General features: G+C 38.1%; 1 protein-coding gene across 1 annotated transcript in view; it reads right to left on the minus strand.

The window, feature by feature from the left end:
- The window catches only part of LOC306858663 (voltage-dependent L-type calcium channel subunit alpha-1C-like), a 131098-nt gene that overhangs the window by 5566 nt on the left and 97637 nt on the right, over positions 1–27895 (minus strand). Inside the window, exons 10-43 of the mRNA XM_079399294.1 lie at positions 25098–25188; positions 24059–24085; positions 23502–23662; positions 20483–20708; positions 20208–20409; positions 20010–20130; positions 19799–19913; positions 19416–19536; positions 18497–18566; positions 18063–18195; positions 17800–17929; positions 17647–17706; positions 17401–17507; positions 16684–16771; positions 16455–16562; positions 16214–16266; positions 15978–16124; positions 15151–15352; positions 14901–15059; positions 14707–14817; positions 13717–13800; positions 13014–13097; positions 9721–9768; positions 7841–7978; positions 6292–6357; positions 6055–6146; positions 5790–5946; positions 5471–5598; positions 5255–5351; positions 5065–5167; positions 4850–4951; positions 2829–2956; positions 2610–2744; positions 554–894 (exon numbers count right to left, since the gene is read on the minus strand). Coding sequence (XP_079255420.1) covers positions 554–894; positions 2610–2744; positions 2829–2956; positions 4850–4951; positions 5065–5167; positions 5255–5351; positions 5471–5598; positions 5790–5946; positions 6055–6146; positions 6292–6357; positions 7841–7978; positions 9721–9768; positions 13014–13097; positions 13717–13800; positions 14707–14817; positions 14901–15059; positions 15151–15352; positions 15978–16124; positions 16214–16266; positions 16455–16562; positions 16684–16771; positions 17401–17507; positions 17647–17706; positions 17800–17929; positions 18063–18195; positions 18497–18566; positions 19416–19536; positions 19799–19913; positions 20010–20130; positions 20208–20409; positions 20483–20708; positions 23502–23662; positions 24059–24085; positions 25098–25188 — 4135 coding nt within the window. The remainder of the gene's footprint in view (positions 1–553; positions 895–2609; positions 2745–2828; positions 2957–4849; positions 4952–5064; positions 5168–5254; positions 5352–5470; positions 5599–5789; positions 5947–6054; positions 6147–6291; positions 6358–7840; positions 7979–9720; positions 9769–13013; positions 13098–13716; positions 13801–14706; positions 14818–14900; positions 15060–15150; positions 15353–15977; positions 16125–16213; positions 16267–16454; positions 16563–16683; positions 16772–17400; positions 17508–17646; positions 17707–17799; positions 17930–18062; positions 18196–18496; positions 18567–19415; positions 19537–19798; positions 19914–20009; positions 20131–20207; positions 20410–20482; positions 20709–23501; positions 23663–24058; positions 24086–25097; positions 25189–27895) is intronic.

The following is a 27895-nucleotide window of genomic DNA, read 5'->3' on the forward strand; positions in this document are numbered from 1 at the left end:
TTTATTTCAGCTTTATTTCAATGAATTAAAAAGTTTTAGTTTACAACAGTCCATATTTTGTAGATGCCAACATGAATATGTTGTTTCACAAACCCTTTTCATCAAGAAAACCATGAACAAAACTTCAAAAAATGATTTGTTGATGAGTGCGTAAAATCTGGGTTCTGACAGAAAACCAGTTGAGAACCACTGGCCTAGCACATGCTCATTCAGCTGTCAGCCAATCAGAGAAGCTGCTCACAGATCCTGCTAGTTAACGTTATGTATAAAGTGGATCTCTCAACACACAGAGAGTGTGTGTTGTAAACATTTAGCTTCAGATCCACTCCAGTATGGACAGAGCATACGCCAGCCCTCCAAAGTGATGAGGTCTCTCTTGCTCTCTGTGTGAGGAACGTACCGCATGAAAGTGTCATAGAAACAGCTCCTGGTCCACACGAGACAATCAGGGGCGAAACAAACCACAATCAGGAACCAGATTCTGACAAACCTGAACAGCTCCCCACTAACTCACACATCTGCATTCAACTACAGAAGGACTATGGCATCATACCTCTTGTTAGGAAAGCACCATATGGGCCGTGGTACTGGGACGGTGGTGAGGGGCGGCCCCGTGTGTCCATCCACTGTGCTGACAGTAGGTTTGGGGTACCGGTGTCCGATGGCTGTGTTGTTGGCGTTGTTGATGTTTGCGTTGGATCCTGAGGAAGAGTAACTGCTCGGAGTGAAGGTGGAGTCGACGAGCTTCTGATGAGAGGGAGATTCTGCCTCGCCGGGACTCCCGGATTTACTGATGTGCAATGGCCGCTGTGTTGTGAAGGACTGTGGGAAGGAGGCGTGGCCGTCACTCTGGTGGTAGTAGTTGACGTGGTTACCAAAGAGGCCGCCAGACCGCTGCAAAGATAAATATACACACATGAGTGGTCACATTTACGCAAACCGCAAACCTGATCATCCCTTCCCTGTTCACACCTGGTATTAACATCTCCAGTGATTTTTCAGTAGATTTCAATGACTACAGACAGCTTCTTATAATACAGAAGTCCTAAGCATTAAAGGGATAGTTCACCCAAAAATGAAATTTCTGTCATAAATTACTCACCCTCATGTCGTTCAAAACCTGTAAGACCTTTGTCCATATTCAAAACATAAATTAAGATATTTTTGATGAAATCCGAGAGCTTTCTGACTCTCCATAGACAGCAATGCAACTGACATGTTCAAGGCCCAGAAAGGTAGCAAGGACTGTTAAAATAGTCAATTTGACATCTGGTCAATTTGACATTTGACAGTGGTTCAACCGTACTTTCTGTGTGCAAAGAAAACAAAATGCATGTGCTGTGCCTTGTTTACAAGCAGAGGAATGCACACCTATGCATCATGGTACTCTCGTGAATGCGCATCGAAGTCTGACACGGAAGAGAAGAAATTGCTGAATAAAGTAATTATTTCTGTTTTCTTTGTGCACAAAAAGTGTTCTCATAGCTTCATAAAATTACAGTTGAACACAGTTGAGTCACATGGACTATTTTAATGATGTCCTTACTACCTATCTGGGCCTTGAATGCAGCAATTCCTATGCAGGGTCAGAAAGCTCTACGATTTCACCAAAAATATTTTCATTTGTGTTCCGAAGATGAACGAAGGTCTTACGAGTTTGGAACGACATAAAGGTGAGTAATTAATGACAGAATTTTCATTTTTGGGTGAACTAACCCCAGCTTTTCTTATGATCTTGACTTGATTTTCTTGAGATCTCAACATAACAAAATTTTATATTTTATTACAGCCTTGTACCTAAAATCCTTCACTTTCAATGAGAGTTGTTAATGTGAAGTGATTTGAATATATATGGTTACACTTTTCGAAAACAAAACATTTTCTTGTCATATTGGTGTATAATGTGGCCATATGTGTGTCTAACCACCACCAAAGATGAATTGAGTATAAAGTTTTCAATACGTTTATGGGATGAACTACATCACTTTTTCAGCTGTATATAGAGTCTACTTGTGATCGGATCACTAATACGAATGTTACTACCAATGTTATTATGTACAGTAAATAATCACGAATGTTAATACCAAGGTAAATGGGGCCAAATGAACATACAGACGCACACACACACTGAGAACACAAACACTTTCACTTCCTCTGTTCACTCTGCACTTACATTCAGACAGCAGCCATGTTTTAGATTTTTCTAAATTATCAATGAATTTGCATTGACATCACTGATAGCTAATTTTTTAATAATATAATGATTAATTCAACTAATTTTATAACCATCTGATCTGTATGATGAGGGCAAAGCACTATTCCTTAATGATTTCTGATACTTTTAGATGACAAGCTTATAAAACTTGATACATTTATGAACCTAATATGAACAAAATAATTTTGTTGTCCCAAAAACAAGTGAAAAAAAAAACAAATCTAAGCCCTCAATGCTGAGCAATGAATCTAAACAAGCAGCTCTGTGACCCTTCGCAGCCTGGTTGGAAGATCTGGCTGATGGTCCCATGCAGGTGGGCAGAAGCTCCGGCAGCAGAAGCGATGATGTGAGCAGAGCGGAGGAGAGGAAATAAGAGGAAATATCAGACCTTTACCCTGAAGATATCATCCTCAGAAGCAGCACACACTGTTTCCTTCATGGCTCTCTCCAGCTCCTCCTCCACAGTCAGGTCTCCTGATATCGCTCTTCTGATCTCAGGACCCATATCGTGCAGTGTACGTAGGCCAGCCTGGTCACAACACATACAAATAGACACATTCATATGCAAACAAAACACACTTTTCTGTTATAGCGGATGGTCTAATGGACCCACCTGCAGTGAAAGAGCAGTCTTTGGGGGAATTTTGGCCACCAGGCCCTGTTCCTTGCGCTTCTTAAATTTCCTGAAGTATTCCTGAATCAGGAATGTGGCATAGAACTTCCCAACGGTTACTTCATCATCTGTTGGGCAAGAAAGCACACACTCAGGTTTTGTTTGTTGTACTGGTTTAAAAGTTATGTTGCTTCCTGCATTTTTCTTTTAATGCATAAATATATTGTTTTAAACTTTTAAGATAAACTTGACAGCTTCTTGAAGTGCTGGGACAGGAGAATAGAACTTGAAAACCTTATTTTTCTTAAATATATATACAGTTGTGGTCAGAATTATTGGAACCCTTGGTAAATATGATCAAAGAAGACTGTGAAAATTAACCTGCTTTGTTAATCCTTTTGATCTTTTATTTAAAAAATTCACAAAAAGCTAACCTTTCATTGGATAATAAGAATTTAAAATGGGGGGAAATATCATTATGAAATAAATGTTTTTCTCAAACACACGTTGGACACAATTATTGGCACCCCTAGAAATTCTTAAGAGTAAAATATCTCTGAAGTATACTCCCATTCATATTCACAATTTTGAGCACTCTAGGGTGATTATGAACATGAAATTATCCAGCCATGGCTTCCTGTTTCACAGAAATATAAATAGGAGGCAAAACAAAGCCCAAATTCCCTTAATCATCCATCACAATGAGAAAAAACAAAGAATATATTTCTGATGTGCAGCAAAAGATAATTGAGCTTCACAAATTAGTGAAGTGGCTTTAAGAAAAGAGCGAGAGCAGTGAAAATCCCCATTTCCACCATCAGGGCAATAATTAAGAATTTCCAATCAACAGGAAATGTAATGAAACTGCCTGGAAGAGGACGTGTGTCTATATCGTCCTAATGCACGGTGAGAAGGAGAGTTTGAGTGGCTAAAGACTCTTCAAGGATCACAGCTGGAGAATTGCAGAAAATAGTTGAGTCTCGGGGTCAGAAAACCTTAAAAAAAATTGTCAAACAGCCCCTACATCACCACATGTTGTTTGGGAGGATTTCAAGAAAAATTCTCCTAGCTCATCCAAAAACAAACTCCAGCATATTCAGTTATCAGACAGGACTGGCACTTCAAATGGGACTGGCTTCTATGGTCAGATGAAACTAAAAAAATGAGCTTTTTAGCAGCAAACACTCAAGATGGGTTTGGTGAACACAGGGATAAAAAGTACCCCATGTGTACAATGAAATATACTGCTGTATTTGTGATGTTGTGGGCCTATATTTCTGCTGGAGGTCCTGGACATCTTGTTCAGACACATGACATCATGGATTCTATCAAATACCAACAGATAAAAAATCAATAAGTGACTGATTCTATTAGAAATCTTATAATGGGCCATGTTTGGATCTTCCAACCGTACAATAATCCAAACACAAACCTCAAAAACAACACATAAATGGGTCACTGAGCACAAAACCAAGCTTCTGCTGGCCATTCCAGTCCTCTGACCTGAACCCTGTAGAAAATGAGTGAGGTGAACTGAAGAGAAGCAGCACCGTCATGGAGCTGTGAATCTAAAGGATCTGGAGTGATTCTGGATGAAGGAATGGTCTCTGATCTCTTGTCAGGTGTTCTCTAACCTCATCAGGCATTATAGGAGAAGATTTAGAGCTGTTAAACTGACAAATTTTTGAGGTTTCAAAAAGTATTGAATAAAAAGGTGCCAATAATTGTGTCCAACGTGTGTTTGAGAAAAACATTTATTTCATAATGATATTTCCCCCCATTTTAAATTCTTATTATCCAATGAAAGGTTAGCTTTTTGTGATTTTTTTAAATAAAAGATCAAAAGGATTAACAAAGCAGGTTAATTTTCACAGTCTTCTTTGATCATATTTACCAAGGGTTCCAATAATTCTGACCACAACTGTATATATATATATATATATATATATATATATATACACACACACACACAAGTTTAGTGTATGTATTTGGTTGACCTTTGACCTTTTGCCATCACCCACCTCCAGCCGGGGGAACAACTTGATCCAGCAGCTTCATGCTCGTCCTCTTCCAGATCTTCTTCACGATGGCCCTGAGTTCCTCGTTTGCTTGCTCCAAGTTACCTGACACAAACACATACAAGCAGTGACTTTTCTGTGCATATATTGTAAGTTGGGATGTGTATGAGATTTATGCATGTTTATGAAGTGTATTTGCATGTATGACACTTTCTCACCTTCAGTTTTGATGCGTAGAGCAGTTCGTACTAGAGCAAAGAGAGTTGCGTTGAACATCACCGTCCCGTCACTATTGAGAGGCATGTTCATGGACACAAGCCGCTGCAGATGCACAGATAAATTAAGTCAAGTAATGTGTCTAACACACTACAGAATTGATACATTTTGGGATTTTTTGTGTGTTTGTACCTTGCATGCCACTCTATGTGGACAAAGCTTTCCAAATCCAAGGGGAGGCTGAATCCTGCGCAGTAACGTCACCACATCCAGGTGCTTTATCCGACCCCTGCAATCACATTAAACTCAGATCTCAGTTTCAGTCGCTACAAATAATAATCTAGAATTATTAATAATAAGATCTAGAAACTGCAGCTGTTAAAGACGGCAAAACAGGAAGTGACTGACTTGGCCTCAGGATCGTATTCTGCCCATATCCTCTTAAACTCATCCAGGTGATGCGGCCCCAATATCGACCAATCACGTGTTAAATAGTCAAAGTTGTCCATGATGACGGCCACAAAGAGGTTAATGATCTGCGGGAGAGGAAGGATCTGAATCATCTTGTGCTAGGGAAACCCGCTGCTTCTGTTATTATGGATAAGGTAAACATTGTACGGAGGGGGTAAAGGATGTCATGCTGGTGGAGATGATTTCACAGCAAATTTCACAGCTGATATACAATAACACAGTTGCTTAGTGGGAAGGAATATCGATGTCAACTCACCAGGAAGGCGCAAAGCATATAAAAGCTAACAAAGTAGATGATGGCAAAGTGGCTGCCACAGTCTTCACTGGAATGGCCGACCTCTGTCCCCTTCTCACATGGGCGGTTCGGAGAACAGGCCAGCATGATTTCCTGCCATGCCTCCCCTGTTGCACACCTACAGAAATGCACAAGCTCAATGTGAGAGAGAGACATCAAACGAGTGAAAGAGAGAGAGAGAGAGAGAGAGAGAGAGAGAGAGAGAGAAAGCAAGAGGGAGACTGACCTGAAGAGCAGCAGAACAGCCTGAGGAAACGTCTGAAAGTTGTTGTTTCGGTTGATCTGGCTGTGGTCCCTCAGGGCAATCTTACCAAACATCTGTGGAGTCACAAAAAACATTACCCATCATGAATCGCTCCACACCAACATGTCCAAGTACAAGTACAGGAGCTAGAACAGACATGGAGACATTTCCTTGGAGAAGATGAGGAGAGAGTGTGAAGCAAATGAAGCTGGGTCTGACCTGCATCCCAATGACGGCGTAGATGAAGAACAGCATTACAATCAGCAAAGCAACATAGGGAAGAGCCTGTGAACAAACCGAGGGAGAAGGGGAAGGGAAAAGAGGAAAGATTAAATATTTAGAGTGAACACAAAATGCAGGAATATAGCAGAAAAAATGTTAATTTCATTGTTCAAACAGTTTCATTTCACTCTGAATGACATATAATCAAATAAAACAAATTTCATAGCAACAACAAGGTACGTGTATAGTGAGAAGATTTAAGTCATTTTTAAAAATATTTCTTAAATATAAAATTGTATTAAAATATATGATAAATAAAATGTAATGCATGCATATGTTTGTTTATTTATTTATTTTACAATAGCTACAAAAGTTTGGGGTGGGAAAGATTTAGAAAGTCTCAGCAAGACTGCATTTATTTGTTCAAAAATACAGTAAAATTGTGAAATATTATTACATTTTAAACTGTTTTATTTTAATACATATTAAATAAAATATATATTTTTAAAAATATTTTTTTATTAAAATATATGATAAATCAAATTTAATGCACACGTTTATTTGTTTATTTATTTAATTTATTCTTGTGATGCCAAAACTGAATTTCATTATTCCAGTCTTCAGTGTCACATGATCCTTAAATCATTCTAATATCAAGTTCAAGTTCAAGTTGAGCTTTATTGTTATTCTGGTACATGTGTGGACATATAGTGGAACGAAATGTCATGTCTCGCAGGACCACGGTGCTACATACTAGTTAAACATAAGATAAACATACAACAATGCAAGCATCCGACTATACATATACTATAAATACTATAACCACTATACCTAGTTGCCTAGACATACACAAACTGAGACTGTACAAGAACTTTACATATATACTGTACATGAAATTGTGCAAAAAGATAGAAATAAAAATAGTATATATATTTCGTACATTAAATTGCTGTGCAGATTAAAGAGAGATTTTGTGGGAAGCGGCGCATAGTGCAAAAAGATTTGTAGTGCAATGCTCAAGTAAACAATTTGTATTGAGTCTTTGTAGCAACAAATATGCTGATTAGCTAAAAAACATGCATGATTATTATTATGTTGAAAACTCTTAATACTTTTGTAGAAACATTCATGCATTTTTAGGACACTTTGATGAATATAAAGTTAAAATAACAGCATTTATTTAATAATATAAATCTTTTGTAACATTATTTACGATCACTTTTGATACTTTTAATGCATCCTTGCTAAATAAAAGTATTATTTAAAATCCTACTGACCCCAAACCTTTGTACATTTTATGAGTTTATTTCAGATAGACGACTTTGTTGATTATAAGGCAAAAAATCAAGTTTTATGTGACAAAATTCTGCTTGCATCCAGTGTAGTCATATAATAACACAAACTAGTTTGTTAGTCTGTTGTTAGATTGTCTGCTGGTGTTTAATTGCTCACAAAGCCTGACTTTGATTTGGGCACAAAGTCTGGACCACAGTACTATCTCTGTACAATTACACAAGAAAGTGCTGTCTCATTTCATTCTCCTCACCTGAAAGGATTTAATGAAGGTCCAGAGCAGCGTCCGAATGCCCTCTCCCCGAGACAGGAGCTTCACCAGCCTCATCACGCGGAACAGCCGAAAGAACGTGATTGAGATCCTGGCGTTATCTTCAGTGTTTTGGAGGCCCTTTTTCAGCATGACAAACACACACATATGCTTGTTCATGGGAGGTACACACACTATATATATACTGTACACCCAACCATTTATACACCACCCAGAACAATTCAAGGTGACACACACACACAATCAAGTTAATATGTCTACAGCAGCATGTTAAACACTTCCACCAAGAGCAAACTACAGGGACACAGAGGATGTCTGGTGGCTTTATGAAACAATGACAATATTCCAAATGGGTGCAAAGCCATATATAGATGTCTACCACAATACACAACACCCCTGAAGTTGTAATCTTTCCAGATAATCGTATATACTTAATATAATACGCTATTGTACTAACCTGCCATTGAAGCTTTAACACACTATATTTCACAGGTGATATTAAAATCTACATGTGTGTCACATACACAGACACTAAATCACAGATGTTTACAGACGTTACGTTTATCTCATTCTGTACCATTTCCACCACAAAAAAATGCTTTGGTAAATTATAATTATGACATTAAAAGTCATTATGAGATACAAAGTCCTAATTATGACGAAAAGTTGAAATTATGATAGTAAGACAATTATGAGATGAGGTTTAAGTTGAAATAAGATAAAAAGACGAAATTATGACAAAAGTCACAATTGTGAATTAAGTCGACATTGGCAAAGTCTATAATGACTGAGGCCATAATTATGACTCATCTCATAACTGACTTAGTTTGTCAATTTCGACTTTTTAATTCATAACTTAGTATGCCATCTTGGACTTTTTGTCATAATTTTGAGTTTTTATCCCATAATGACTTCCTATCTTGTAATTTTGTCAAAAATATGATTTACCAAAGCACTCATTTTTTATGTGGCAGAAATGGGCTTATCCATTTATCTATGTTTCTTTAAAATCTGATATTTTACTTCAGTTATATAATCTAAACATATACACAAAGCTGCTGCTTTCTGTTTCAAAGGTGCACTCAGTAGTTTTTCCCCTCATTAAAACATTTCTACAAATATAATTGTATTGTAATGAACTGTAGTTTAAAAAATGTTCTTAAAACTATCACTTATCTAAAATGAATTCATCAGTCATATCAGTCACCCAAAAGCAGTTTTGTTTTCCATGGAGAGGGTCACCTCATGGGATCCACCATTTTGAGGTCACACGACCATGGTTTTATTTTGGCAAGACCCCTGTTATCTGATATTCCTGAATGGCATCGGTAATTTTTTGTTTCTTTGGTATGACACTACATCCACACCACTAGGTGTCAGTATAAGCACAACATGAAAAAGACTCAGTGCACCTTTAAATCTACATCACCTACATTTGCACACACATGCCCTATAAAAACACATCACACAAACCAAGCAGAACTGAGAATAAGCTTCATGCATGTGGACATCGCACAGGAAATCGTCTTTTCACAAGCCCCAGCTGATTTCAGAGCTCTGCCACGTCGGTGGTGATCTGTCACACCAGAGCTGACCAATAGAGGCCAACACTGGACCACACACACAGAGAGAGCGATGACCATGTGACTACAGCGCACCAATGACAGGCATCGCAGCCTAGGGGAGGGGAGAGGTCGAGGCGATGGACACACTACCAGCATAAACACGTGCCTGCCCAATGCCACAGTGATGAGAGAGAACACGTGCGTTCATGCCGAAGTCACATGGTGAATGACAGGTGTTGATGGACAGGTCGACAAGGTGGAATGAGAGGTGGGGTTTTGGTTATCGTTGGTCCGTACCATTGGTCTTACCACAGAGGAGGGGGGAGAGGAGGAGGGGTCAGCTGGCTTTAAAGAAAGGCAGACAGATGAAAGCTATAGCAGCGCCAACCACCCACTGTACACCTGTGTGTGCTCGTGTGGGAATTTGTGTGGTAAAGTGTCCGTCAGTGTGTTTTGAGGTACATTTGTTGGGTCTTTTGCAGGGGAGACGCCTCATAGCACGTCTGTCTTTCTGCCAGCTGAGGGCGCTACAGCACATGGTCCGTTTGAGGAGGAGCCATACGCTGTTCTGCAGCCGCAGACTGGAGGATGGGTTGGTGACACGCAGACACATGCACAAATTCGACATCTCTCACGAGCCGAGTCGAGAATCTCTCAGCAGGTTTATCACGGTGTGTGTGTGTTGCAGTGAGTGACTGTATGTGTGACTGCATGTAGGTGTGTGTTTAATTTCTACATGCAGAGAGACTGATTTCTAAATCCTCTGCAGTGCCACGATAGACTAAAATGTCTGTCTTTATGTTTCATGCTTTTAGTGGCGATGACAACTCGATTGATTCAATTATGTATTTGCGGTAGAACTGCAGAGGATCTGGCAACCCCAACCATGCATGTAGCACACACATTACAGAACTGGGTCAACGGTAGAACTCGTTCCAAATGTGCATCTGTGAGACAGTTACCATGATAAAATCTCCACACAGAGCCACTTTGAAAGGGCCGCTCCATATCACAGATATTATCTCACATTGCACAAATATACAGATTTGGCACACACTGGTAAACGCTGCCCCCTGGAGTTTACAATCATGCCCATCAGCGAGAACTTCAGTTGTTAGGTGAGTCCCATGAAAATAAAGGTCTGGGTCATATTTCACCCTAAACTCAAACTTAAAAATAAGACATTACATTTAGCATTAGACTTGTTTTAGGACCAGTCAAATTTCTTGCACTGTTGGGTTTAAATGTGTTTAACTGTCATGAAATTACTATAATAGTAATAGTCTACCTCCTCAAATTATAAGTAGTCTAGTGCAATGAAAAAAATATCCTACAAAAACTAAATTAAATAATTAACTATTAACAACAACAACATTATATTATTTAAATGAGAGTTTATTAATTGTCATGAAAATAATATATTTTTATATAATTTTTTTAGATAATATTTTTATTTTATGACAACTAAGCACATTTAGACTCACTTCCCCCACCTATGAGTAAAAATATATACAAAAATATTGTTTTTTAAATGTATTCTAATCTAAATAATTTAATATTGAATGTAAAAGTATAAATCATCTGCCCTGTAAAATGATTTTCATTAGTACTACCTTTGTTTTAAATATGAAAATTAATATGCAAATAGGTTTAACTTTTTTTCATACGAAACATCATTTCATGAGATCACCCTGTTAGTCAATAGAAATTACTTGAATACACCATAACTGGCTTAGCCAATTAAGTTCAGTGATTGTGGTCCTATCAGCCAGTCAACAGCTTATGACACAGGGAGCAGGCCTACCAAGAATGCTGTGCGGGTGTAAGGAAGAAAGAGAGAAGAGACAGAGGAAAAACACTGAAAAAAGGGAGGAAAATGCAGAACAGAGAGACAGAAAAGAAGAGGAGGCATTCGTAGAGAAGGATGCAATGTGGCATCGTCAGCAAGACAGAGCTGGCAAACACTCCCATCTCTCCACCCCCTGCTTCTGTCCAATCAGACACCACGAATCAGAGTGCCTCCAACAGGCAGGGAGGACAAAGCACTGAGAGGAACAGAGCGGCATCAGGGGGAGGAGGGGTGACATTAACGCTTTTCTAAGGGAGAACAGAGTCGTCCGGTTTCACTCTAATCTCCTTGTAGCACTGAGAGGAGGGACTGGCTATCAGCACGGATTCATCAGTTTCATTTCAGATCACTAATCAGATTAATTAACAGGTTAATGAAGCATGAGAAAAAAGTGCTCAGAGTTTTCTCAAAGGAAAGAAAAGGGGGAAACAAAAACAAATCAATCCAAACACAATGCTGGGTCAAAGGTCATGCCTTCAGCTCAAATCAGATGCTGGATGAAGAGAAAACTCCAACCAAATCAAACCCAGTCAGTGCTGAAATGGATATGTATAGCAAAACGGGGTATATCTCCAGCATAACTGTTGTCAATCATAAATAACCTTCATTAACGCATTTTGATCAGAGAGCCCAAATCAAGAATGAACACTTACATGGAGCTGTAATCTTTTATCTGAAATACACCATTCAAAAGTTTGGAGGCAGTATTGATTGATTGATTGATTGATTGATTGTAATGTATCATGGCTTCAACAAAAATATTAAGCCGCACAACTATTTCCAGCATTGATTTAAAAAATTTTTACTTGAGAGCGGAAAATCAGCAAATTATAATGATTTCTAAAGGATCACGTGGCACTGAAGGCTGATGAAAATTCAGCTTTGCCATCACATGAATAAAATCACATTTTAAAATAGAAAACTTTATTATACATTGTAATAAAACAATTGTAATCATATTTTACAATATTACAGTTTTTACTGTATATATTTTCAAATTGCCCTGTTGTGCATAAGAGACTTCTTTCAAAAACATTAAAATTTTTATTGGCCCTAAACTTTGAAACAGTTAATAGTAATAGTTAACAGTACCTTTACATCAAAACATACTGGCAAAGTGGCAAAGTCAAGTCTGCCACATAATGACTAAAGATCTAAAAGATGCATTTTCATAGCATCCATAATGCACAGATGCAATATTTTGACATATCCAATTTTTTACTACATTTGACAAGCAATGATTTCTGGTTAAACCCAGCCACAGTAGCTGATATATAAGAAGTTGAAGTATTTTGACCTCACATACTCTATTGCTGTTTACACACACAGGCTACCACAAGCCTGTTGACAATCTATATGAAGCCTAAAAAACAGAAGAAAATTAAATACTAAACTATGAAATTGGATACAAAACTTTGAAATTAGCAGCAATATGAAATGCAAGTTTCTTCTAAAGAGAATCTGGGCTCTTCTTTCAAAATCAGTTTGAAGGTTTATGAATTGATTCAACAGTAAAAAAACATTAATATCAGCATTTATTGAGTTACAGGCAACATTGATTGATTTCCAAAACAATTCATCAGTCTATATTGATTGTGAAGCCGGAATATATCACCCTGAGCGCTATACAAGGTCATTCATGCCTATGTGTGCGGGTGGAGGGTTAAAGCAACTCATCTTTGTTAGTGTGGGAGGGTTAGGGGGGTGCAGGCAGGCAGATTGAGAGAGAGAGATTACTTACGTTAACCTCTGTGATGGCTATATCAACAACACTACCCACTACAATAAGGGCATCAAACGTGTTCCATGCATCAACAAAATAATGCTGGACGGAAAACAACAAATAAAAAAGAAAGAAATGAAAAAGAAAAGAAAAGAAAAGGAGAGAGGAGAAAATAAGGAAGAAAACAGTTACACATGAACAATTAACTCACAGAAGACATAAGGAAAAATCATAAAAACAAATGACGGGTGTGAGGAAATCAAAAACGAAATCAGAGAATCCCATGATGACCCGGGACCTGTCATGCTCCACAGCAGCAGTCAAACATCCATCAAAACCATCCTGAAAAGAACGGCCAGGGGTCCTGGGTTAGTTCAGGTGTGACTGTTAGTTACAGCAAAACAACATACATCGCAGCCTGCAGGATGAAAAGAAACGCTCGCTCGCTCTCTCTTTCACGGGGCCTACCGAAAACCTCTCCTGTACCAACACTTTTTCTCCTGCCCTAAATAAACCTCTCACCGCCAGAGGGTGACCTGCCACAGCAGCCATCTTGCCATCGGAACAGGAAATGAAGAGTTGGAGGAGACAGCAGGAGCAGAGAATGGCAGGAAGCACAGGGGAATGAAAGACAGCAGAGATGGACAGGAGAGTAAAAGAGAGGAAGGGAGTTGGGGAAAGAGGGAGAGAGAGGGAGAGAGAGAGGTGGCGATGTACTTACGTTGATCTCACTCAGAATGACGTCTATAATGCTGCCAATTACGATGAGGAAGTCAAAAACATTCCAGGGGTCACTAAAGTAACCCTACACAGGACGAGGGGAAGGTGGGGGTGAGGGGTGAGAGAGGGCAATTAGAGAGGCAGAATTGACCATCACTAGTGCTGCCGTACCCATGATGCATGAGCACAGTCAACCCACAACGAGCCAATTACCATTCAGCACAACTATAGACTTTCTGGAAATTATTGATTAAATATGTCCATTTCCACAAGAAAATGCTCTTTGATTTGTGTTGATGCTCTCGTTTACAAGGAAAAGATGGGTGTAGGGGCTCTAGAGGAAGTCACTTTATTCTGTGAGCGGATGGCATCTCTACTGACGCCATCTTTACGATATCTGATTTGTGCTTAATAGGGCAGGAAATCCTTTAATGGGCTGGAAATAGCTGCCAAGTTATGCGAGAAATAAAACTCTTTACACTAACTGATGGAATTACGTCTTAAAGCAGGCGATGAAACCCATTTCTGAGGAAGAGCGAGAGAAAGACTGTCATTTTACGTTACATTCATTTCAGTCCTCATCTGGGGCAAAACTAGTGACTGTAGTAAAACATTTCAGGTCAAAGACATAGGCTAAATAAGTGAGATGTGACATTTCTGAAGATAAGCAGAGTGTTATCCGTTGTAAACTGTGCATTTGATGACACAAACAAAAACCGAAATGGAAAACATTTAGCCTGGAGGACAGCTGTAAAATAGTTTGTTAAACAGCACACGCCAAAAAAAACAAAAAAAACAGCTCAAAGCACTAATAATAAAGTACTGTATACTGCATACTGGGACTTCACTTTTAAAAATAGCTTATAGTCTAATCATCTCAAATTTGATTTAAAAAAACAATTTCATTTAAAAAATTTCCTGTACACAAATATCTAATAACAGAATGATTTGGAATGAAAATCAGCTCATATAATAAACATGCATGGCGTACCCTGGGTTTGAAGGCGATGAGTTTGAGGATCATTTCCACAGTGAAGAGGCCGGTGAACAACATATTGAGGATATTCATAGCTTTGCTGAAGGACTGAGATTGGCCATGATGCTGCAAACGCATAAATTAATCAAAAAGATTAGATTTGTGTATTTGAGTATGTGTGTATTAGTTCAATTACTGAGCATACTGACCTGCATGGCCAGGCAGATGGTGTTGAGAAGGATGAGGGTGAACATCAGGTACTCAAAGTAGGTGGAGTTCACCACGTACCACACCTTGTACTGATACGGGTTCTTGGGGATGTACCTGCGCAGGGGCCGGGCCTTCAGGGCGTATTCCACACACTGACGCTGTACACATACAGAAAAGTATGGAGATGTAATTAAACTTACACTTTTAAACACTCTCTGTGTTCCTGTAGAGATATTGTCATCAGTCTACCTGGTTCTTGTCCAGCTCACAGTTTTTGTACTCTTGTTCTCCCTGCTCCTGAAATGTCACAATGACGAAACCTACGAATATGTTCATCATAAAGAAGGCGATGATGATGATGTAGATGATGAAGAATATAGAGATGATCACACGGTAGTTGTAGATTGGGCCAATATCCTCTGTATGGGAGTCGATGGCTCTGTAGAGGAGCCTGTGGGAGAACAGACAGCTTCTTGTCAGTGTTTTGAAACACTGCTCTTAAGATTTTTCATTAATTTATAGTAATATTTAAGGAGATTGTTTGATATTAACTTTTAGAAATTGTTATTCATTCACTCAGAAGTTTCAGCAGGGATGCATTAAACTGATCAAAAGTGGCAGTAAAGACACTTATGAATAGATTTCATTTCAGAAATTAATTATGAGTTCATTTCTATTAAAAGATTTCCGGGAAAAAAAAATGTAACAATGTTTCCACAGAAATATTAACAAGAAATGTTTCATGAGCACAAAATCAGCATATTAGAAGGATTTTTGAAGGATCACGAGACACTGAAGATTAGAATAATGGCTGCTGAAAAATCTGATTAGCCAAAAAATTTATATATTTTAAAATGTATTAAAATATAAAACAGTTCTTTAAAATTGTAATAATATTTCACTATATTCCTGTTTTTATTGTATTTCTAATCAAATAAATGCAGTCTTGGTGAGCATAAGAGACTTATTTTTAAAATAATAAAAAACCATAACTTTAAACTCACGAAACTTGTGTTAGAATGTGTTAGAAGTAGTATGTGTGTGAGCAAGTGTGAGTGTGTGTGTGAGTATCGCACCCCGGCCAACCCTCAAAAGTGGACACGGCAAACAGAGCCATCATGCCCTGCAGGACATCATCAAAGTTGAAGTCACTGTTCTCCCATGAACGCTGTGCTTTCTCTGGCTTCCCAACATTCCCATCTTTGTATAATATATAGGACCCCCTGTAATACACACACATACATGTGAACAAGCTGTTTTTTTCCATAAATGTTACTGTAAACTTTGTTTCCCAAAGCCAAAGGGACGTTACCGGCATTCAACCTGTGTCTGTTTAGAAGTGTCTGTGCAGTAGAAGAATTTGCCCTAGAAAACAAACATCAGTTTACACACCTGAACATTTTACAACATGAATGTCCCAACAGCACATACAGTGCCACAGGACTAAAAACTCAATTCATTTTCTCTATAGAGAAGTAGATTTTTAGCAGTAATGTATAACACTGTCAATGTTTTGCTCTGTTAAGTATGCTTTGTGATACAGCACAACTTACCTTGAAAAGTTGAACACCAATACAGGCAAACATGAACTGCAGCAGAGTAGTGACGATGACGATGTTCCCGATGGTACGGATGGCTACAAACACACACTGGACCACATGCTGTGGACGCAAACAAAGCTCACAATTAAAATAATTGCTCAGTGCACCCATTACACTTCATGGAAAGTGTAGTCATCTGAACAGATTTTTGTGTGATTTTTTTTGTGAATGAGAGACTCACTTTGAGGCCCTTGGCTCTGTTGATTGCTCTCAGGGGCCTCAACACCCTCAGCACTCTGAGAATCTTCACTACATTAATGGCACTTGACCTGTGAATCACAGCACAGTTTGGCTCCACCAATCAGAACGGCTAATTACTAATCATGTGACAACACTATACAGAGAAGCAGATGCCCACATGGATACATTTGAAATTTCTAGATTAAATGCACTAAAAATTACGTTGGCACCAAAGACTTTTAAAACTTTTTATGATGATAAATAAATTCTATCAATTATATATATACTTTACATATATATTATTTACATACTAATATAGTATTCATTAATATATTATAGTATATATTAATATTTTGATATTTATTGATATTTAGCTTTCATATTTATATTTTCAATTTCCAATTTAATAATATTTTTAATTTCCAATTTAAGTTTACGTTTTAGTCAGTTTGTTATGTGCTTTTTAAAATAATTGTAATTATTGTATTATAGAAAATTATACTTTATTTTATAAAATTATAAGTTACAGTATATATATAACATATAACTTTTATTTTTTATTTTTTTTATAGTTGTAGTTGTAGTTGACAATACCAACACGGAATTGGTGGACATAAATAGCATTTGAGTGGACATTGGTATTAAAAGGGTGACACTGAATATGTTATTTGTAACATGAGAAGCAGTAGTACTAGTTAGTTTGGCAAAAGATACTTACTGAATTCCAGAGGAGATCAGAGACACACTGACCACCACCAGATCCAAAATATTAAAATAATTACGACAAAATGAACCCTTATGTAGGAATGCTCCATACGCTGTCATCTGAGAGGAACAGTGGACAAATGGAGAGTCAGTGCAGAATTAGATGAGTATGAAAGAAACACAGAGAAGGCTGTAGTAGGAAAGATATTATTAGCATGAAATTAACTGGGACACTTGTATCTTTAAAATGTAAATTTACCTTTAATATGATCTCTATGGTGAAGATTCCTGTAAACACATAATCTGCATAGCCTAGAATCTAGCAGAGAAAAAGAGAGACACACACATATCAAAGCCTCATAACAGCAGCGCTACAAATGTGATGTACATGTCAGTGTGTGTTTGTGTGTACCTGATTCCTGAATGAGTCATTATTCACTGGGTCCTCGGCTGCCAGTGAAATACTGCTCAGCAGTATAAAGAATAGGATTAAATTGGTGAAGATGTTGTGGTTTACAATCTTATGACACAAAACCCTGAACCTAAAGAAGAGAGAAAGAGCGGAGAAAATGGGTTTGAGAGACAGTTTTGGGTTTGGATTTTGAATACATGCTAAATAACATAACCCACTGATGTAGAAATCAAGGTCTATAAGTGTGTATGTGGTTTTCATACTTGTTACTGGGGCTGAAAATAAAGAAAGCTTTGGCTTCTGGCATGGGGACGGCTTTCTCCTTCAGCTGAATGTCGGAGAGTGGACGTGGACGAGGACCTACTGGCATCTCTGGCTCCTCATCGTCCTCCTCTCCTGCTGAAAGGAACAAACAAGAGACAAAAATTTTGGGCTCTGGATCAGACGCGTCATCCCTCAACAGTTCCACACATCTTTGCATTACTCTAAAAAGAAGTGAAGATGACAGACTGGGAATTGTGTTGAACTTGGGGGAAATCAACAAGAGTAAAAAGAAGGATCTTTGCTCAACCGAAAAACAATAGTGCTCCCAGAGCTGAATAAAACAGGCCTGAGCTCTTCTGTGGAATTGCTTTTGACTGTTTCTTCAGTTTTTTAATGAAAAGAAAGCATTTTTTAACACTTTCTCTTAACGCACCTGGGAAATCGTTCACAGGATATGGATTCTTCTCCTCATTCTCCTCCCCTGTGTACTCATCTATGTTGATCTAAAATCAGAAGGCAAACAATAAAAAGCAATTTTAAAACATTTGTATAATCTTTATTATAAATTATTTATACAGATGACTATAAAAGGTCATTTGTGACCCTGGACCACAAAACCAGTAATAAGAAGCATGGGTATATTTGTAGCAATAGCCAAAAATACATGGTATGGGTCAAAATTATTCATTTTTCTTTTATGCCAAAAATCATTAGGATATTAAGTAAATATCATGTTTCACAAAGATATTTTGTAAATTTCCTACCGTATCTATAACAAAATTAAATTTTTGATTAGTAATATGCATTGCTAAGGGCTTCATTTGGACAGCTTTAAAGGCGATTTTCTCAATATCAAAATTTTTTTGCACCCTCAGATTCCAGATTTTCAAATAGTTGTATCTGAGATGGTTTTATTTTTTATTATTGCTTGGCCTCTTCCATAAACCTCAATTTCAGAAATTGACCCTTATGACTGGTTTTGTGGTCCAGGGTCACATAAAAAAAGAAAAAAAAAAAAACATTCATTACTACAAAAAAAAAAATTAAATATCTGTATGTAATTTTTTAAATTACAGAAAACAATTGAAACATTGGTGTCTTTTATCATGTGCGGGTAGTGATGGACTTCTTCGCACAGCATGCACATGCGCAGTTGGTGCTTTTGTAGCCCCCACAAAAAATGGGAGGCATGTGGATGTCCACATAGAGCCTCCGCGTACACCCTTCGATGATGATTTTTATGTCACGCATACCCTAGCGGAAAGTATAACAGGCTTAATATTACATCTTGTAAAAAGGGGCATAATATGTGCCCTTTAATCTGTGTTTCTATGTGGCCTCTTGATAGCGACCTTAGTGGCAGTTGGAGTCTCTCCATCAGAAGTGATGGATTTTAGTTCAATCTTTTCCTCTTTCTTTTCATCCTCCAGAGGTGGTTTCTCAGAGTCCTGACGCTTCTCTGGACTGGCCGTTCTGTAAGACAGAAATCGCGTCATAAATGTGTGCGTGTGCAGCTTTACGGACCCACTAAGCACCTGTATTTACAGCTCTTCAGAGGGGCAAAAACACTTCTGTAAAATTATACTTAATTTCCTCAATGTTAAACTAATGAAGTCATAACCGATACACTTAATGAGCCCATTAAGCAGGGGGCAGGAAATCTTCATAGGAAGGTTTTACAAGCCCTCAGTCCATCTCAAAGCATTGCACTCATGTTAACTGTGAGTCACTGAACCTGGCCAGCTTCTTCCTCTCTTTCTCCTCCTCCTCCTCTTTCTGCGCTGATGTCAGACTCTCGGCGTCTGCCAGGTTGTCCACGGCAATGGCCAAGAAGACATTCAGGAGAATGTCTGTTTAGAGTTCAGGAGCGTTTTGATCAGTTTTATAATCAACTCTTTTATTTTGTGTCACATCGCATTGTGTTAAACAAGTTTTCTTTAGGATACAGTTTCCGCAGATGAAGAGGATGATGAAATAAATGCAGACAAGCATGCCAGGAAAGGAGGGTCCACCATACGCCATGATCCCATCATACATCACAGAGTTCCAGTCCTCTCCGGTCAAAATCTACAATCACAAAATCAAACATGGGTCAGGTTTGAAGACACATTAAAAAAAAAGTGTGGTTCAGACTGTGGCAGAACCTGAAAGACGGTGAGGAGAGACTGGGGGAAGTTATCGAAGGTGCTGCGGCGCGTCTCATCAAAGTTGAACTTGCCACCAAAGAGCTGCATTCCGAGCAGACTGAAGATGATGATGAACAGGAAGAGCAGCAGAAGCAGGGACGCGATAGAACGCACCGAGTTCAGCAGAGATGCCACCAGATTACTGAGAGAGTTCCAGTACCTGAGAGAGGACAGTCAGCATTAATACAAATTCACACCTCACAGTTAACAAAACACACATCTTTAACACATACCTGGTGATCTTGAAGATGCGGAGCAGACGCACACAGCGCAGCACAGAGATGCCGAGGGGTGACATGATCTTGATTTCCACCAGGATAGTCTCCAGAATTCCACCGCATACCACAAAACTGTCAAAGCGGTTAAAAAGGGAGACAAAATAGGCCTGTAGGCCTAGGCTGTACATCTTCAGCAGCATCTCACCAGTAAAAAGAGCCAGCAACACCTTATTGGCGATTTCTGTAAACACAAGAACAACACATGCATTCACTATGAGATTTATACAGCACAGAGATCTGAAAAGCTGTTCACTACCATGTTGTTTATTTTAATTAATACTTAAAATAATCAAAAGTGACAGTAAAGACATTTTATAATATGTTAAAAACGTATCACGGTTTCCAAAAAAATATTAAGCTGCAAAACCGTTTTGAATAATGACAATACGGAAGTCAATAGACTTCAAGACAATAAAAAGGGAAAGTCATGGCCTAATGGTTAGAGATTCGGACTCGTAATCCAAAGGTTGTGAGTTCGAGTCTCCGTTCTGGCAGGAATTGCAGGTGGGGGAAGTGAATGTACAGTGCTCTCTCCACACTCAATACCACGACCGAGGTGCCCTTGAGCAAGGCACCGAACCCCCAACTGCTCCCTGGGCACTGCAGCATAAATCATCAAAATATATCAGAATGATTTCTGAAGGATCATGATCATGAAGGAGTAATGACTGCTGAAAAATCAGCTTTGCCATAACAGGAATACTTTACTTTTGAAAATATATTAAACTAATAGAACGTTTTTAAATCGCAATACAACACCCATAGGCGTAATTTACGGGTGGGACGGGTGGGACATGTCCCCACCACTTTTTACCAGGCTCGATATTGTCCCCACCACTTTTAAAAAGTAACTGAAAAATAGATTGCGTAAGGTACATATTAAAGGAAAAGCACCATCTACAAATCGTCACTCTTCATAATCTAATTCATTCATTTAACAAATTTTTCCGCCGGTCAGAAGCTTTTCAACGTCCTCAAAGATGAATATTAAGTCTCGTTGTGAAACTATCGCGAGATACGCGATATGCGTCATGGGATATGTAGTTTCCTTTCCCTATAATTAGTCTACAGATCCTGTACCTTTCTTTTTACGATGTTCGTATTGTTTGGATACTGTTTCAAGGTTGAAATATTTTATTTGAGATTTTTGAGAAGATTAATTGGACAATATCTCTGGTCCACAAGTCAAATCATCACTCACTGTAGTCATCAAGTGATCAAGTGATGACTAGAAGGTGGACGACGGTTCTTCAACCACGCAGCGAGGTGAGATCACTTGAGGCATTGTTAAAAACTCACAAGTCACGGTTATTATTACAAGTCATGATTACGTGTTATATTAAAAATTAAGTTTAAGTTTAAATTAATGTAAGAAGTAACCTTTTAGGCAACAGGACAATTCTATGTTATGACTGGGATTTTCACAATTAAAACAATTAAAAAGTACAAGTCTTTAGTAGTTCATAGTCCTTTAATTCAGTTTTGTAGTAAATCACAGCGCGCTCCAGTGGCCGCCAAAAACATGATTAGCGACAGTATGTCTATATTCACGTAAGTTAAATATAATATTTTTTCGTGTTAAGCAAAGTAACTTACTGTGCGTGGCTGCTTCACTAAAATTTTGTTGATGTTTTAACATTTATGCTATAGGTAGCAACATTTACCGTTAACTAGCCTGTGGGGTGGGGGAGGAAAAAATAGAGCTTTTATAAAAACGTCATAAAAAAAAAAGATTTTTCAAAACAATTTCATTTATTTAATTATTTAATTAATAAAGGCAGTTTAACCATTTTAAACACAAATTAACTCTCATTCATGTTTTACACAAGGGTTTGCGTAGTTCAGGATTGGTTAAATTATTTGATTGGATGAGGAAACATTTTGTGGGCTTGTCTTGACTCTTGACGTAATGTTGATTCTTCAATGTTCAGCGCGTGCATCGATCACACCTGCTTTAAGCAAGTTGTCCGGCTGGTATTAAGAGTATATATGCAACTTATGCAAGTAATTCAAAGTAGAATGAATCGTAATACACACACAATTGTGCAATTAATGAATACGCTGCAGCTGAAGTTCACCATATTTATCTTGCGTATTTTGATTGATATTAGCTACCCTGGATGTGTTGTGATAAGCAAAACGTAACATTCAGGGATGTTTATAGACATATTTGTGAATGTGATGCATGTATACATCAAAGTGAAAATTAAGTGCATTTCCAACTCTGAACTCAGTCCGCAAGTAAATTCGGTTATTAAATAAACAAATAGCAAAACGAGTTGTGCGGTGTCCCCACCACTTTTCAAAGCAAAGTTACGCCACTGACAACACCCCAGATGTTTGAACAGTTCTGTGCATTGAGTACACTCTTAAAAATGAAGGTTCTTTATTGGCATCAATGGTCCTGTGAAGAACCTTGAACAACCATGGAACTTTTTAAATGCAGAAAAAGTTCTTTATAGTTGAAGAAGGTTCTTTAGATTTAAATGTTCTTCAAAATGGTTCTTTTAGGAACTGTTCACTGAAAGGTTCTTTTGGGAACCAAAAATGGTTCTTCTATGGCATCACTGCAAAAACACCCTTTTGGAACTGTTATTTTAAAGAGTATATGTCTGGGTAAAAAACTAATATAGTGTAACATCACACAGAATCAGCACTGCATTATATACTAAAATAGCTAAAGTAGTGTTATTAACAGAGCATCCTTGGTTGGCAGAGTTCCTCGGTGTAGACAAATTAAACCAAGGTTCTGAGATCAATTACGGGGTTTTATGGGATTGGATGGTCACTGCCGAGCTCTGAGAGATACGAGATATGGGAGTCATAAACGTAGCTTCGCCAAGGACAACTAATCAAAATATAAAGTACATCACACATACACTTTTATAAATATTTGACTGCTCAAGGCTGCATTGCTGTGTATTTCAGTAGCAACAGTATATTGAAATATATACGCTATTGTAGAGTCGAGTACCTTGAACATTGGTGAGCCATTGTGGCTGCTGGTGGTGCTCAGAGGCAATGGTAAGTGTGTTCAAAAATACCAGGAAAATCACCAGCCAGTAGAACACATTTGACTTCACTGCTGCACGGCATGTGCGCCGACATAACCGATTCCACCGGCGTGAATATCGACTGCAAAACAAAGACAGAGAGAGAAATACAATATAAAACAAAAAAAAATCAAAGTCTGTACAATCTGACACCATTCTTACCAGCCGGGATAAATATCCTTTCAGTATTCACTAAATGCACTTTCTGGAAGCATATCAACTATGTGTGTTTGTACTGGCAGTGATTGAAAATGCTGCTGCTCTCAATTCTTTTGGCATCTGTAGCAAACAAATCTAACCTGAATAACACTGGCAGTCTGAACTTGTTAATGGATGTTCAGCCACTGATTAGAGGGCAACCGTGATGATCAAAACACAACACTGGCATCGAAACACAACAAACACACACACACACACATATATATGAAGAGCAGTAAAGAAGGCAGCCTCGCCTTCAGACGGTATGTAATGTACTAACCTGAATTTGGATTTGGAGATCCTATTTCTGGAATGGAAAACAGAATGTATTATACATACAGAACAGACACGACATCATGAAGGACAGTGTTTCCACAGAGACAGCAGAACTGGGAGGGCAGTCAGGTGGGCCTGATCATATATCATCACTACTTCAGAGCGCCCCCATGATGATGAGCAGGAGCAACTGAGTGCCACCCACATATGATAGATAGATAGATAGATAGATAGATAGATAGATAGATAGATAGATAGATAGATAGATAGATAGATAGATAGATAGATAGATAGATAGATAGATAGATAGATAGATAGATAGATAGATAGATAGATAGATAGATAGATAGATAGATAGATAGATTTATAGATAGATAGATAGATAGATAGATAGATAGATAGATAGATAGATAGATAGATAGATAGATAGATAGATAGATAGATAGATAGATAGATAGATAGATAGATAGATAGATAGATAGATAGATAGATAGATCACACTGTGTGTTGCATTGCCTTGACAAAGGTTGTTTTCAGCAAAGTCTCATCATTTACAGCGATACATTTTTGTTACATTCAACTTGTGGAATGTTAATTGAACAGTCCTTATGATTTAACTGCTCCCATATTTTTACTATCTGTGGGAATGTTTATATATAATTACTTTTATGGCTGTGTATTGCATGAATGTTCCTGTCTGTGTTTGTGACATAAAACACTGATCACTAACAGGGCAGATCAGCTGGAAACAGACGACAGCAACAGATGTACAGAGAAAAAAAACGACACTGAAGATCACGGGAGCGCCAGGAGCCGCCCACTTAGCCCTGCTGACCTCGCCTACCAGTAAAGCATTTAAAACTAGCTTTAAACCTTCCATCTCTGTAAATGTCTGAATACTGAAAAGCGTAAGCCTGAAGAGAATTAAGCATGGAGGGAAATAAAAATGAAGTAATTGAGGAATTAGAGGAGAAGAGATGATCAGGAAGGAGAACAGAAGGAGGAGGAGGAAAGAGGAGGAACGGGATGCTGTGGGGACTTACGCCATGCGAGTACAGCAGGTCTCTCCCTCCATGTCTCCAGCTGGAGCATTATCAGTGTTCACTGACTCATTTTCACTGGCCGGCATACTCACTGCATGAGAGAGGGAAAGAGAGGAAGAGAGTGCGATGAATTACCAGAAAAAGATGATACTCATTGCTCATCAAAGGCTGGTTTCATACACACAAGAAACTGACTTTCAACCTCTAAAGAACCTTTACTTGAGTTTTTACACTGGCACACTTACAGCAGAGATGACCAAGGTTCAAAATCAACACTTACCAATTGACAAGTGCAAGTAAAAACTGGCCTTGAGAGGAAAGTAAAATGGAGTTTTAACAATGCATAAAACATCACACACACTGTAAATCTAACCGTACAATAATCTAAACCTTACTAAGTGAGGTGACTGATTCAAAGACAGAGTTCACTAAAGAAAACTTATCTGTCATGACATTTTGCATTTATCTAAGGTGCCTGTAGTTTTTTACATATGTAAAACATTCCTCACAGCAAGCCACCAAAAAGAACACATTAGGAACCAAATGACAGTGTTTGTTCACAATGTTTGTGACAGGTGCAGTTTTACTGATTAGACTGTTTTGTATATGATGCTTCAAGAAACACAAAGCTGTTTGTCACTAATAAAAACAAAAGCCTAAATCACAAATTCAGCTGTTAAAAGCTCTCAAAACTATAATAAAATCATAATATAAAACATGCTAAATTATACCTGTTAAACAGGTAGAAAGATAGAATAAATAATATATGTAAAGAAAGTTGTTACTAAGCCAGTTCTTATTAAATAGACTCAGCAATCTTGATGACAGCCAACATATCCATGCTCAGATGTGACCTTTAATGTTTAATATGGACCATATGTGAGAATGTCTGCCCCAAAAAGTGTTTGAAGAGAATCAAATACCACATTTCCTCAACACACACATTCTGTGTGTCATGGGTGTTGAACCTGTGAATTGATCTTAAATTAAACTAGGCATCAAACCAATAGAATTATAAAACACTTAATGATTTGAATGGGTTCATTCAGATTTCAAACTTACACAAATACATCATGTAAAAGACTCAAAACAATGCTAATCTATCAATCAGCATGCAGGCCTACAATTCCATCTCATTAACATGCACAGGGGGCGGGGTCAAGCAGGGTCTCTAAATTCCATGCTGCATTTTCATTGGATCTGATCTTTTCCCCTAATTCTATTTCTTAATAAAAAAAAAAAACACATTATCATCCAGACTACACCACTTGGAAATGGGATTATGTTTGATCGGATATTCCGAGACAGGATTACAGATGTCGAACAGTGACATTACATCATCAGTATGCTGATGATGTATAGTGAAAATTGATGTGTTTAAAATTAAATGAATATTACTCTTGTAATTTGCAATTAAGATAAAATACATAATGTAAACACTCTAAACAAATCTGAAGTAGTTGGGGTGAAGTAACAAATCAGGAGAAAAATGTTCACAATACTTTGCAATCTATTTCTATTAACATCTCCATGTTAATAATACACCATGGCTGTTAAAGAGAAATCACAACCTCAGAGTCAGAACCATCTGAACCGTGGTGTGCAAAGCAGAACTGTTTCTATCTAGGCAACACATGCAGATCACATTGGAACAGGAGCCTGATGTGGGACTAAGATTTACTACAAAGCACCAGATTCTGATTCAAATACCTGGAGAAGAATGCTAAATGTCATGCTAAAAGTCCAGATATTTCAAACAGAAAAACGTATACCATCCCAAAAGAGCAGTGAGTCTAAATTTTAAACCTTTCAGATTTTCATGCTTATTGTCATTCAGAAATCTAAAATACGAAGAACTAAGCAGGGAGACCCCATCGCCCTCCATACCCAGATTGACCTGTCTGGGCGGGGAAGGATGGGTCGGGGGTCAGTATAAAGGTCTTGTTGCACTTTTCCCATGCAAACGCAAAAAGTAAACCGTGATTGCTATGGAGACGCACACGCCTTACGAAGCAGAGCTGCTTTTTTCTTCACCGCTCCACGGATGTACTGTAAACGATGAGTCTTCCCTGAAAACAACAGAGCGAGACTCAAACAGTCAGAGACAGACACAAAGAGACGCCACCAGCCCTCTCTGTCCCTAATATTTATAGCTAAAAAAGGCGGTCACAAAAAACTCAAGACACTTGCCAAAAAACACTTAACATTAAACATCACTGTTAATACAAAAAAATACATATAATCTGAGGTGCAGTTCTATTTTGTGCCACTAGATGTGCGTGAGCATGTGGACTGCACTATATATATTGTCTATTATATACTCTCTATATATTGTTTTCCCATCTGAACTCAGTTAGGGGCCGGACTGGCAATACACAATCTCAGGCTCTGAAAAACCAGAGTCAAAAATAAGTCCAAACACACACACACACACACACACACACACACACACACACACACAAAAGTCTCTATATATACTGTATATCCCTGAAGGGACTTCCCATTCGCATTTATTATTCTTAATATAAACAAATTATACAACCCTAAGCCTAAAACTGCCATTTTAGACATCTTTCTGTCTACTGTAGATTACTGTCTAGACATTTTGTGAACCTTTTGTCCCCCACAAGGACGTTTGGTCTGCTTCTGCTTGCTTCTAAAAATTTAATTCCTAATATGGATAGCAAAACCTGCCCAAATACAAACACAAACACATTCATCTATTCTTTCAGGTTTTGGATTGTGGTGAGTTTCTGACAGAGAACTCTCATCTGCAAATGACACAATCCATAAGATAT

Source organism: Barbus barbus (assembly GCF_936440315.1).
Source record: "Barbus barbus genome assembly, chromosome: 39".
Taxonomy (NCBI): Eukaryota; Metazoa; Chordata; class Actinopteri; order Cypriniformes; family Cyprinidae; genus Barbus; species Barbus barbus.